Raw genomic sequence first — 13,950 nt, forward strand, 5'->3', positions numbered from 1 at the left:
CCAAGTGATTCAGCCCATGAGCTTCCCACAGGTTTTCCATAGTCCCTGCCAGGAAATTAGTTCCCGAATCTGTAAGGATGTCGGAGGGCCAACCTACCCTGGCAAAAATGTCTGTTAATGCCTGGCACACACTTTTAGCCCTGGTGTTGCTTAATGGTACTGCTTCCGGCCATCGGGTAGCAAAATCTATGAAAGTCAGTACGTACTGCTTTCCTCTGGGTGTCTTCTTTGGGAAAGGACCCAGAATATCCACAGCTACTCGCTGAAATGGGACTTCAATTATGGGTAGTGGCTGGAGAGGGGCTTTTACCTGGTCTTGGGGCTTTCCCACTCGTTGGCACATCTCACAAGACCGGATATAATTAGCAACGTCCTTGCCCATTCCCTCCCGGTGGAAGGACTTCCCCAACCCGTCTTTGGTTCTGTTCACCCCAGAATGGCCACTGGGATGATCATGGGCTAAGCTCAAGAGCTTTACCCGATACTTAGTGGGAACTACCAACTGTCTTTGAGGATGCTAGTCTTCCTGGTACCCACCAGAAAGAATCTCCTTGTATAAAAGTCCTTGTCTATAAGAAACCGGGATCGGTTCGAAGAGCTGAGAGGCGGTGGTGTGCTCCGCGCCGCCGCCAAGCTTTCTGAAGGCTGTCATCTGCTTCCTGTTCCCTTGATGCTGGAGACATCAGTTCCTCTTTGGACTATGGACTGGGGCTTGGTCCCTCTGGAAGTGATTCAGGTGCTGGGGCTGTTTCCATTGACTGTGTACCGCTGTCCGCTGGTGCACTATGTGGTATCTCAGGCTCTGGCTGAGCCTCTTGGGTAGGGTTATCTGCTGCTTCTGCTAGGTCAGGCTCGCTGGTGCCCTCTGTCATTGGAGTTGTAGACGGGTTTGCAAGCGCTGGACTCAGTGCTGGCAATGGTTCTGGTGCTGGTTGCATTGCCAGTTCCGGTTCTGGGACTGGCTTTGGCTGGGTCTCTGGGATTGGATCCACTACGGCTGTTGCAGTCGTTGGCAGGGGATCTGGTTCCACCACCTTTGGGTCTCTGGTAACACAGACGGGGCCCTGGTGGATGGCTCAGGAACAGGGATGGGGGTGAAAGCTTGCTTAGCCTGGCTGCGGGTGACTACTCCCACCCTCTTGGCTAGCTTCACATGGTTGGCCAAATCTTCCCCCAGCAGCATGGGAATGGGGTAATTGTCATGGACTGCAAAAGTCCACATTCCTGACCAGCCCTTGTACTGGACATGCAACGTGGCTGTAGGCAAGGTTACAGACTGTGACACGAAGGGTTGAATTGTCACTGTAGCCTCCGGGTTGATGAGTTTGGGGTCCACTAGGGATTGGTGGATAGTTGACACTTGTGCCCCAGTGTCCCTCCAAGCGATAACCTTCTTTCCGCCCACTCTCAAGGTTTCCCTTCGCTCCAAGGGTATGAGAGAGGCATCTGGGTCTGGGGATCTTTGGTGTGATTGGGGTGTAATGAACTGTAATCGGTTGGGGTTCTTGGGGCAGTGAGCCTTTATATGTCCCAGTTCATTACATTTAAAACATCGCCCTGCTAAGGTATCACCGGGGCGATGTTGGTTGGTGGATACTGGTGTGGTGGGGTGAGAAGGCATCTGGGGTTTCCCTTGGGATGTGGGTGGGGCCTTGTTTTGTTTCAGCTTGCCCCTTCTGATATTCGCTCCAACTGCTACTAGTTTTTTTCTTTTCTGCCACCTCCACCCATTTGGCTCCAATCTCCCCCGCCTCAGTTACAGTTTTGGGCTTCCTATCTAGGATGTACCTTTCTATTTCCTCAGGAACACCCTCTAAAAAAATGCTCCATTTTTACTAGGGAAAGTAGATCTTCCAGAGATTGAACATTTGCTCCTGACACCCAGGCATCACAATTTTTGTCAATGTGGTAGGCATGCCGGGTAAATGACACATCGGGTTTCCACTTTAGGGCTCTGAACCGCCGACAGGCATGCTCAGGTGTTAGCCCCATTCTGATTCTGGGCTTGTTTTTAAAAATTTCATAACTGTTCATGTGTTCCTTAGGCATTTCAGCCGCCACCTCTGCTAAGGGTCCACTGAGCTGCGGCCTCAGCTCTACCATGTACTGGTCTGGAATGATGCTGTATCCAAGGCAGACCCTTTCAAAATTTTCTAAGAAGGCCTCAGTATCATCGCCTGCCTTGTAGGTGGGGAATTTTCTGGGATGGGAAGTGGTACCTGGAGGGGGGTTGTTAGGATTGGCTGGTGCATTCTGCTTAGCCTTTGCTACTTTCAGTTCATGCTTCCTTTCTTTTTCTCTCTCCTCCATCTCCTTTTCTTTCAGCTCCATAGTTCTCTTGTGAGCCTCCACTTTGGCTTTTTCCAGCTCCATCTCTCTCTTGTGGGCCTCTTCTTTGGCTTTCTCTTCTCTTGCTCTCTGCTCTGTCTCGAGTTTTGTTAATTGAAGCAGTCTCTGATGTTTTCTTTCATTTTCTTCTGCTTCTAGTTTGGCCAGTTCTATTTTTTTAGCTACTTCTTTTGTAGTCATTTTCCTGTTTTCTTGTGCTGGGTCACCCCCTCTGCAGTTGACTGAAACTGGGAAGCTCTCAGCTCTGGCTGCTGCTGAGTTAACAGAGACTTTCTAACTAGCTACTCCGGAGGATGTAAAAAGAAAAAAAACAATTCAGCTTGTAAATTCCTTTTACCCTGTCGTTTGTTTGCTCATTTGAACACTTCTCTTAAGTTTTTTTTAACAAGGTCCTTTGTTAACACCTCTGCCTTCAGGCAAGGAGAGATAAGATATGCATCTATCTACCTTCAGCTCTGCTTCTCAAGCAGCTAGAAGGAAAAAAAAATCTCACTGGCTTTTGGGTTTAAAATGATCCCACCACTCTGCCACCATGTCAAGGCTGTATCCCCACTTTGAACTTTAGGGTACAAATGTAGGGGCCTGCATGAAAACTTCTAAGCTTAACTACCAGCTTAGCTCTGGTTCCGCTGCCACCATTTCCAATGGATTCCCTCCCCGGGAAGCCTTGAAAAACCTTCACCAATTCCCTGGTGAATACAGATCCAAACCCCTTGGATCTAAAACAAGGAGAAATTAACCATTCCCCTCCTTCCTCCCACCAACTCCTGGTGAATCAAGATCCAAACCCCTTGGATCTTAAAACAGGGAAAAATCAATCAGGTTCTTAAAAAGAAGGCTTTTAATTAAAGAAAAAGGTAAAAATCATCTCTGTAAAATCAGTATGGAAATTAACCTTACAGGGTAATCAAACTTAAAGAGCTCAGAGGACTCCCCTCTAGTCTTAGGTTCAAAGTACAGCAAACAAAGATAAACACTCTAGTAAAAGGTACATTTAGAAGTTGAGAAAACAAAGGAAAACTAAGATGCCTTTCCTGGCTATTTACTTACAAGTTTGAAATAGGAGAGACTTGTTTAGAAAGATGTGGAGAACCTGGATTGATGTCTGGTCCCTCTCAGTCCGGAGAACAAACACACAACCAAAACAAAGAACACAAACAAAAGCCTTCCCTCCCCCCCCGCCCCCAAGATTTGAAAGTATCTTGTCCCCTTATTGGTCCTTTAGGTCAGATGCCAGCCAGGTTACCTGAGCTTCTTAACCCTTTACAGGGAAAAGGATTTTGGAGTCTCTGGCCAGGAGGGATTTATAGTACTGTACACAGGACAGCTGTTACCCTTCCCTTTATAGTTATGACACCATCTCTGGAGATATTTAAGAGTAGGTTAGATAAATGTCTATCAGGGATGGTCTAGACAGTATTTGGTCCTGTCATGAGGGCAGGGGACTGGACTCGATGACCTCTCGAGGTTCCTTCTAGTCCTAGAGTCTATGAATCTATAAAAAGAGCCCTGCTCACATAATTAATGGATTAAGTATTGTTTATTCTGCTGTAAGGAAACAATGAGGTATTCACCGCTCTGAGGCGTTGCATAAACAAGCAGCACTCAGGAAGACAATGTCCTTGAAAAAGTTACTAGGGGGGAAGCTGTGCTAGATTTGTTCTACAATGTCCTGTGTCTTTTTCTTTCATTTCAAACAGTTAACTCTCTGATTTAATATTGTTCATTTGACAATACTGAGAAATGTGGTGTGATGTTGCACTCCATATGTTTATGGAAATATGCTTATAATATATAATGTATATATAATGTAACTGGAATATGCTTTTATGCAAAAGGTCTCTTATATTGTATCATTACAAAGTTTATGATCTATTGAGTATGTTCATTCTATTTGTTTGCATGTATTATTTCTATGTCTGGAGTTAGGAGAATAAGAGACAAACTTGTATTAATGATGTAAACATGTTAAGTGGAAGCCATTCAGGGTGCTTCAGAATCAATGAACTGTGAATGTACCTGTCTTCCAGCTATTAGGCTCCAATGAAGGAGATCTTACAGTGACATGTGATCATGTCACCTGAACTGGAATACATCTTACACCTGGCACTTTTCCATTTAGAAGGAAGGGTGAGAACCCAGAGAGATTCTTGCCTTGTACCAAAGCTATAAAAGAGGGTGGAACTGAACAAAGGGGAAGTCAGTCAGGAGAAATCCCTGAGTTACAACCTGAGCTGGAACAAGGGCTGTGCTAGGGGAAAGGATTTGGCGCAGACTAGGAAGGAGTGTAGTCTGTGAAAGAAGCTTATTGGAACATCTCTGAGGTGAAATTTACCTGTATTCGGTTTCTTAAATGTATTAGGCTTAGACTTGCGTGTTTTGTTTTATTTTACTTGGTGACTTACTTTGTTCTGTCTTATTACTTGAAACCACTTAAATCGTATGTCTTATACTTAATAAAATCACTTTTGTTTATTAATTAACCCAGAGTAAGTGATTAATACCTGGGGGAGCAAAGAGCTGTGCATATCTCTCTGTTAGTGTTCTAGGGGGCAGACCATTTATGAGTTTACCCTGTATAAGCTTTATACAGAGTAAAAACGGATTTATTTGGGGTTTGGATCCCATTGGAAGCTGGGTGTCTGGGTGCTGGAGACAGGAGTACCTGCTGAGTGGTTTTCAGTTAAAACCTGCAGCTTTTGGGATGTGGTTCAGACCCTGGATCTGTGTTGCAGCCGGCTAGCGTGTCTGGCTCAACAAGGCAGGGTACTGGACGTCCCAAGCTGACAGGGGAAACGGGCTCAGAGGTAGTTTCAGCACCTCAGGTGACAGTCCCAAGGGAGTCTCTGTGACCAAACCTCTCACATGTGGTTCTTGCACCTCCAGCACATTGCTATTTACATCTTAACTGGCTGTGGAGGTTGCAGTAAAAACTATTCCAAGCAGAGAACTAGCAGATGAGCCCCTTGGTTTATGATCGACAATCCCTGTGGCATCCAGAAATCCTAAGCCCCACAATCGGTTGGGCTGTTCCATGGTTTTTTCATGAGTTTCTCTGAACCGTGAGCTCCACTCAGACCTTTGATTCAGTGATGCCTTGGTGACTGCTGCTGAAACCTCCTAGTACACCACATAGCCACGTACACAAGTGCTTCTCATGGTGCACAAGTGTTCACACCATTGTGATTGCATTTGCTGTGAGCAAGACTAAGTATTACCAGGCAATGGGCTGGATGGCCTGACTTAATCGGAATCTTCCATGCCTACCTCCTATTTCAGCACACTGTAGTTTAACTGTTTGGTATTCCTAATTTCATCCTTTCATCTCTCCTTCTTTCCCAGGCACCTGAGGGCTATTGGCAGCCCCTGCTTTAGCAATGATCTGGCTCACAGTCACCCCGAAGATATCCCTTGTTGATGAACCACTGAAAATCCAGGTCTCTGGCTTGCCCCCCTCCCAGCTGGTGAATCTCCAAGCCTCTCTGACCGATGAGAAAGGGCTGCTCTTCTGCTCCCAAGCACTCTACTGGTCAGATGAGGCTGGCGAGGTGGACCTGGAGCGGGCTGCTGCCACTGGAGGGGATTACGTTGGTGTGCAGCCCATGGGTCTGTTTCAGTGCCTGAAGCCAGAAAAGCTGTTCCATAGGCTGATGAAGCGGGATGTGATGCAGAGTCCCTTCCGGGTTCGCCTGGACTTGTTCGACTCATATCACCCCGTGTTTTCCTCACCCCGCGATCAGCCTGCAGCCAGCCAGACTGTGGAGAGGTGGTACGTGGCACCCGGAGTACAATGGGTCCAGATCAGGGGCAGCAGAGTCCGCGGAGCCCTCTTCCTCCCTCCAGGTGAGAGAATCCCCGTCTCCTCGGTTCTAGAACTGGGTGAATGAGCCATAAATAAGAACTTGATTCAGCAAAGGTTCCTTTTTCTGTTCATGAATGGTCTGCCAACTGATTGCAATCTTCTCCAATGTCTTTGTTTGCCAGATAATTTCTGTGACTAATTCCTGTCCTGTAGATTGTCCCCAGGAGTTTGTCATGAGTGCAAAAATCTCAGCTGCGTTGGTTAGTTTTCCCCCAATTCCATTCCTTTCTCTCTCTTCTCTCTTCTGTCCTCCACCTCTTTCTCATCTGCCTCATCTTTCTACGTAAGGCACAAGCCCCAGTGCTTGTGAACAGCCATGCAGAACTTTCTTCCTCTTCATAACCGAGCTCTCTGTGTGCAAACTGGAGATCCTGAGGCTGTTACGCTGATGTGATTACAGAGCCATTGGCCATTATCTTTGAAAACTCGTGGCGATTGGGGGAGGTCCCGGACAAATGGAAAAAGGCAAATATAGTGCCTATCTTTAAAAAAGGGAAGAAGGAGATTCCGGGGAACTACAGACCGGTCAGCCTCACCTCAGTCTGTGGAAAAATCATGAAGCAGGTCCATAAGGAATCCATTTTGAAGCACTTGAAGGAGAGGAAGGTGATCAGGAACAGTCAACGTGGATTCACCAAGGGCAAGTCATGCCTGACCAACCTGATTGCCTTCTATGATGAGATAACTGGCTCTGTGGATATGAGGAAAGCGGTGGACGTGATATACCTTGACTTTAGCAAAGCTTTTGATATGATTTCCCACAGTATTCTTGCCAGGAAGTTTAAAAAGTATGGATTGGATGAATGGGCTATAAGGTGGATAGAAAGTTGGATAGATCATCAGACTCAATGGGTAGTGATCAACGGCTCAATGTCTAGTTGGCATCCAGTATCAAGCGGAGTGCCCCAGGGGTTGGTCCTGGAGCCGGTTTTGTTCAACATCTTCAGTAATGATCTGGATGATGGGATGGATTGCACCCTCAGCAAGTTTGCGGATGACACTAAGCTGGGGAGATAAGCTAGACGGTAGGGATAGAGTCCAGAGTGACCTAGACAAATTGGAGGATTGTGAAAGAATCCAAAAGAAATCTGATGAGGTTCAACAAGGACAAGTGCAGAGTCCTACACTTAGGATGGAAAAATCCCATGCATGGCTGGGGACCGACTGGCTAAACAACACTTTAGGACAGAAAAGGACCTGGGGATTATAGTGGATGAGAAGCTAGATATGAGTCAGCGGTGTGCTCTTGTTGCCAAGAAGGCTAACGGCATATTGGGCTCCATTAGTAGGAGCATTGCCAGCAGATAGAGGGAAGTGATTATTCCCCTCTATGCGGCACTAGTGAGGCCACATTTGGAGTATTGTGTCCAGCATGGGCCCCCCACTACAGAAAGGATGTGGACAAATTGGAGAGAGTCCAGCAGAGGGCAATGAACATGATTAGAGGACTGGGGCACATGACTTATGAGGAGCGGCTGAGGGAACGGCTTATTTAGTCTGCAGAACAGAAGAGTGAGAGGGGATTTGATAGCAGCCTTCAACTACCTGAAGGGGGGGGGGTTCCAAAGAGGATGGAGCTTGGCTGTTCTCAGGGGTGGCAGAAGACAGAACAAGGAGCAATGGTCTCAAGTTGCAGTGGGGGAAGTCTAGGTTGGCTATTAGGAAAAACTATTTCACTAGGAGGGTGGTGAAGCACTGGAATGGGTTCCCTAGGCAGGTGGTGGAATCTCTATCCTTAGAGGTTTTTAAATGCCCGGCTTGACAAAGCCCTGCCTTGGATGATTTAATTGGGGTTGGTCCTGCTTTGAGCAGGGGGTTGGACTAGATGACCTCCTGAGGTCTCTTCCAACCCTAGTCTTCTGTGATTCTGTGAATCCATGCTTCCCTTTCCTTGTATATGTCTCTGATTTTCACTCATTTTCTCTTCCTTGTTCTCCTCAGGGGAAGGTCCTTTTCCAGGGTTGATTGACATGTTTGGTCTCGTGGGTGGACTCACTGAATTCCGAGCCAGCCTCCTTGCCAGTCGTGGCTTTGCTGCACTTGCCCTAGCTTACTTTGCATATGAAGACCTACCCAGTTTTCTAGATGAGGTGGATCTGGAATATTTTGAGGAAGCTGCCAACATACTCTTGGAACATCCAAAGGTACTTTCTACTCACAGATAAGTTCGATATCTTGTCTCCCTATCGCAATTACTGCCGAAGAAATCCAATAACCCTCCATAAGGTGTAGCTTGTGTGTCTAAGGATATAACTACCCTGCAAAAAACAATGTGTGCTTAACTTGGGTTAACTGACTCAGGTTACGAGAGCAGTGAGGACACAGCAACATCGCTTTTAACTCAGGTTAGTAGCTCAAGGTCACCCCCATTCTCCCATATAATCTTTAACTTGAGCTACTAACCTGAGTCAAAAGCTGAATTGCTGTGTTGTCACTGCTGTTTTTAACCCGAGTTAGCTAATGTTGGGCAGCTAAACTGAGTTAAGAATACACCATTTTTTTGCAGTGTAGACATACCTTGAATTACTGCCCGGTCCATATTGCAATTCCCTGCAATCCCTGCCACTAACAGGGTATTCTTACCCACTGTCACACCTCCCGGGGAAGACAAAGATGACCAACTGCAAGTTTGATTCTCCTCCTGTTGAGTTTGCTCAGAGGTGCTCCAGACTTCGTCTTATCTTTGGCCTTCTGACTACATCACAATCTTCTCTGCTTCACAGAATGGGTCCTGTTGGATCCGTAGGAAAACTAGCTCTGCGTTCAAAGAGGAACATGTCCTATCATTTTGAGTCTCACCCAGCGTTAGGCACTACAACTTGTTATTGAGCAAGGCAATAGGGTCAAGATACCAAGGTTTTTATCTAACATTTTTGTGTGTGTGTGGGGGGGTGCAATGGGATTTCCATGGGAGGTGGACTAGACAGAACCTCATCTAAACTTATTCTGAAGGATGACACATCTAGTGGTGCAACCCCATTCTCTTCCCTCATACTGCTCAGCAGGGTTAACATCACGCCCCTGCCTGCTAGCTCAAATGTCTACCCAGCTATCAACAAGCACGTATGTAATCAAAGTTGTTGTTTTTTTAAAGTAGAGATGGTGGTGGTGGTAGGGAGACAGGGAGCTAATTTCCAAGGTAATTATGACCGCCACATTTAAAGTGGAAAATATGGGGAGTGGATACATAGTTTTGGAGATGGAGATAGCAAGATGGAGATTTGCAGTTCATACTTATAATTGCATATTTAATTTAATTGCACAATTGCATGTAGAAAGCTGAATATTTACATACATCTAAGTGGCCATGTGCAAATACAGTCTGCATAATTTAAGGTGCAATGGTGAATATCCATCTTTCAAACTTATGTCAGTTGGATGCTTGTGTTATCTTGACTTACTAGTGAAGGTCCAGATATCTTGGTGACAGCCACACTAAATATGCTTAGACAAGACTGTCACTGTTGTGCCACTTGATCAGAGAACAGGAATCATTAAAGGGCAGAACACACACACGAAGGCCCGACATTAATTTAACGTTTAATGTATTTCTTTATGGTGTATTTTCAGGTGGGAGGGGCAGGAGTTGGTGTGGTTGCAATATGCAAAGGTGCTGAGATTGCACTGGCAATGGCGACGTTCCTACCACAGATCACAGCCACAGTTTGCATTAACGGGACCAATGCCATCCACGGGACTGCGCTGCGCTACCGTGATCTCCACATCAGTCCAATACCTTACAAATTTGAGTGTGTGCGGTTCACACCTCTGGGGCTGCTCTCTTTCTTCAGTGTCATGGGGGACACTCGAGCAGAGGCAAATCAAGGTAGCATCATTCCTGTTGAAAAGGCCCAGGGTCAGCTCCTCTTGGTGGTGGGAGAAAGTGACCAGAACTACAACAGCAAAGCATATGCTGAGGAAGTGATGGAGAGGATGAGGAGACATGGGAGAAAGAACTCCACTCTGCTGTCTTACCCAGGCGCTGGGCACCTGATAGAGCCCCCGGGGTCCCCGTTCTGCCCCTGTTCACGGAACCCCTTTGTCGTCTTGCCCTTGATGTGGGGAGGCGAAGCCCAACCCCATGCCGCCGCACAGGAACATTCTTGGAGAGAGATCCAAAAATTCCTTTGTCACCACCTGTGCCCAACAGGAAGCAGCAAACCCTGAAAACAGGAAGGCCTGGACCGAAAAGTTTCTGTGCCCCATGCCCTCCTGAACCCGATCAAGAAATATTGGAACAATCTGTGAATTCTGGGTATCGACTGAAAGAGAAATACATCACCTTGGGGACGAGGGTGCATTTCCAACCACTACAACGTGGACATCTTCTCTTGTAGGCCTGTAGCCAATAGCAGGTGGGAAACACAAATGCACGAACAAGTCTGCCTTCTACTAGATCGAATCATTCATGTGCCTGGGGCCTGATCCAGCTCTCACTGAAATCTATGGGAATTGGATCAGGCCCCACGGATGGGAGTCTGGTGGTGGCTTCTGTCTGCAGAGTTCTATGCAAAATTTTCCAGTTTTGCTTCCCAGCAGTTCCAACCCTCGAGTTTTTGCTTCAAGCGAATCCCAAATTTTAAGGGGAAAGTACTGAAACCATGTAAGTCTACTGTGATGTGTATAGTTGCAACATGTCCAAACCAGCCCTTCACCTGATTCACTGGAAACTTGGCCCTGATTTCCCAGCCCTACTATTCACAGGCAGTTAAACAGTTTCCCTAAGAAGTAGGAAGGAGGATTTTTTCTCTCTGACGTGCTGCTGCACCATTAAACTATACTGGAGACCACCTAGGCCTTGTCTACACTAGGAGTTTTTGGATCCATAACTCGCACCATGTGCAGTTCAACCAGTGGAGACTGTAGTGTAGACAAGTGGCCTTGAGTGTTTTGACCACTCTTATTTTCTAACCTTTTCTACACTGCAGCCTTAACTAGAGAAGCTGCAGTCAGGAATTAAGGGTCCGAAAATCCAAGTGCAGCCATAGCTCTGTAGGAGAGATCTGTACCTTAACTTGGACAGCTTCCATTGTTGTATGCAGTGCAGTTGTGGCCGTGTTGGTCCCAGGATATTAGGGAGACAAGGTGGGTGAGGTAATATGTTTTACTGGCCCAACTTCTGTTGGTGAGACAGACAAGGTTTCAAGCCACACAGAGCTGTTCTTGAAGTCTGGGAATGATACTCCCAGTGACACAGCTAAATGCAAGGGGTAACACATGGTTTAGCGTAAGTAGTTAGCATCTATACACATGCACTCTACCTTGACTGGTCCTTTAGAATATGTGGTAACTATATGTGCGAAACAATCTGTTCCATCTTCTAGTTAGCTGGGATGCCCGGAGTTTCTTTCCCAGACTTGAAGAAGAGCTCTGTGTAAGCTGGTCTCTCTCAACAACAGAAGTTGGTCCAATAAAAGATATTACCTCACCCACCTTGTCTCTCTAATAACCTGGAGAGGACGGTTCTTAAAAAAAAGTCTCCATTCATCCATGCCAGGGAATCAATGATAGAACTATTCTCACTAATACGGTTTCAGCTGTAGTGGGGTAGAACCTGTACACTTTGGATCTACCTCACCCAGCTGACAGAAACATGGTTCTGTCTCATCTTCTTTCTACTGGTGTTTGAAAATGGCTGAGCTGCTATTGCAGAGAGCCAGTTAGAGAGGACAGGTTTGTCACATCTACGATGGCAGCAATGGAGAGGAGCACCTGCTCCCGGGAACCTTTGCTAGCAAGTAATCCTCTTCCTGGTACAGCGGGATGTAGGAAATACTCCCACTGATTTCATTGGGCTTTGGATCAAGGCCCGAGCGTGGAAACCTGAGACCTATCAGTGGTTCCACCGGGGGTCGCTCAGGAACCCTAAAACCAATCCCATGTCTACATTCTGCCACTCCCAAGGCAAAAAGTAGATTCCCAAGACAATACCAAGCCAGAAGAGTCACATGTAAGGCACGACACAAAGAACCATCCCAGCATTTCTTCAAAAAACAAATGACAGAACCCTGGATGCAAGTTTTTTTTTTGTGATTTCACCCCCCTCCCCAATCTGTTTCGGAAAAAAAAATACGGTATACAAAAAAGTCAAGAACCACCACCTTGGAAGAGTCAGGTAAACATTCCAGTGAAAGTACAGAGAGGCTCCATTCCTTAAAAGGGATATATATCCGTTATCACCATGCTAGAAAAACAAGAGGCAGGAAAACCCTAGGAACAAGTAAAAGCCACAAAGTGAAACTCTTGCTCTGGTTCTGTTTGTTGTAAATGGGCTCCCCTTAGTTTATTTTTTAATAATACTGTGCAAACTGTAAAAGAGCACGTTTGTTAAAAACTCTGTACAATATGATTTACAAAAAATGCAGACTCAGCTATTATGGACTGTGCCATTTATTCTTATGGCTCAGTGGAGGCTCTGAATGAAACAGCGTGCCAGACCCCATGGAGATCATCGGGGCCAAATTGGCCTCTTGGTCACACCAGTCCAAATCCCAAGTAACTCCCTTGACTTTAGTGGTTTTGCTTTACATTTGCACCAGTGTAACTAAGGAGACAGATTAAATGCAAGGTTCATGGTATGACACCATAATGCAGTTATGAAACATGGACACGCCCACCTCAGAAAAATACTGTGCAAATCCCCAGTAATGGCTTCAAGCCCATATGGCCCTATTTCTGCCCTTAAATATGCACATCTGACTTCAAGTAGGAGTTGTGTGCGTATATCCGAGGGTGGAATTGGGCCCCGCACCAATGCTCTTGTCAATTGGAGTACCGTGGGTCATTGTTGCAGAATATTCTAGCATTTTTAAAAACACTGACCCTATTATTTTAGTTATTCTCTAAGAACTAGCACAATCTTCCTCCTGTCCCACCTCAATCAGGCCCTGATACAGCAAGAGTCTAAACACCTTCCTCATTTTAAGCACATGAGTTGTCCCATCAATTTCAAGTGCATTATTCCCATACTTAAAGATAAGCACATGCTTAAGTAACTTGTTGAATCAGAGCCTGAGGGTTTATTACTTGTTGTCAGTACCCTTCGGGCTAGATTCCTGATCTCAGCCAAATCTGACGTATCTTTATGCCGCTAATACAGATTTACACTAAGATTCCTGAGATCAGAATCGGTCCCTTTGTCCGAAGTGTTTCCTATGATAACAAAAGGTAAAAGTGAATTATTATAATTATTTTATTTCAATGTATATAAAACAAAAAAAAGTCTGTGTACAAATATCACATAACAACATCAACAATTCCATAGATGTAGTTCCTCAGTGCACACTTTAAACAAGAAAAGAGGTTGGGTTCTGTTTGTTTTGTTTTTGTTTTTAAATTCTGGCATAAATATATTAAAGCTGACAAAAAAACTCAGGGCAAGCTACATCACTTCCTCATACAAAAAATGTACAAAACATCAGCCTCTAACTAGACATAACATAATACTGGTCGTCACAGTTGGACATTTAGTAACTGTGTGTCTTGGAGCATTGTACTGAAGGGTAATAAAAATAGCTTCTCTTGCCATCTTCCAGCTCAGGTTACTTCAGTCATAGAGGCAGAGTGATTCTACAGAGAGGAAAATGAAAACACATGAAAGCTTTCAAGACATTTTGATTAGGGTGTCTAGATATTTGAAAGGGCGGGGAAGAATCTGTATACTGACTCATTAGGAAATAGTCCCTCCATCTCTAAGAGCTTAAAAAGAAAAGATCACAGCAAAGGTATCATTGCTGATT

The 13,950-nt window shown here is 45.6% G+C and overlaps 2 protein-coding genes across 5 annotated transcripts in view; one reads left to right on the forward strand and one right to left on the reverse strand.

Moving 5' to 3' along the window:
* Positions 1-5,726: 5,726 nt before the first annotated feature.
* BAAT (bile acid-CoA:amino acid N-acyltransferase) lies at positions 5,727-10,509 on the forward strand. Its single transcript, XM_054032373.1, has 3 exons — positions 5,727-6,192; positions 8,153-8,355; positions 9,782-10,509. Exons 1-3 carry the CDS (start codon positions 5,727-5,729, stop codon positions 10,376-10,378), a joined length of 1,266 nt encoding a protein of 421 aa, XP_053888348.1. The 3' UTR covers positions 10,379-10,509.
* A 2,876-nt stretch (positions 10,510-13,385) lies between these two features.
* The window catches only part of PLPPR1 (phospholipid phosphatase related 1), a 201,517-nt gene continuing 200,952 nt past the window's right edge, over positions 13,386-13,950 (reverse strand). For all 4 annotated transcript variants that reach the window (XM_054032378.1, XM_054032377.1, XM_054032374.1 and 1 more), the window contains exon 8: positions 13,386-13,780. In XM_054032378.1, the coding sequence (XP_053888353.1) occupies positions 13,748-13,780 (33 nt within the window). In that variant the 3' untranslated portion in view covers positions 13,386-13,747. The remainder of the gene's footprint in view (positions 13,781-13,950) is intronic.

Source organism: Malaclemys terrapin, chromosome 6 (genome assembly GCF_027887155.1).
Source record: "Malaclemys terrapin pileata isolate rMalTer1 chromosome 6, rMalTer1.hap1, whole genome shotgun sequence".
In the NCBI taxonomy this organism is placed as follows: Eukaryota; Metazoa; Chordata; order Testudines; family Emydidae; genus Malaclemys; species Malaclemys terrapin.

What these genes read in the sequence shown, in the direction of transcription:
- BAAT (XM_054032373.1), top strand. Translation starts at nt 5,727, where the DNA reads ATGATCTGGCTCACAGTCACCCCGAAGATATCCCTTGTTGATGAACCA. An exon ending in AGCCCTCTTCCTCCCTCCAG is followed by an intron (nt 6,193 to 8,152) that starts GTGAGAGAATCC and finishes TGTTCTCCTCAG; the next exon opens with GGGAAGGTCCTTTTCCAGGG. An exon ending in TACTCTTGGAACATCCAAAG is followed by an intron (nt 8,356 to 9,781) that starts GTACTTTCTACT and finishes GTGTATTTTCAG; the next exon opens with GTGGGAGGGGCAGGAGTTGG.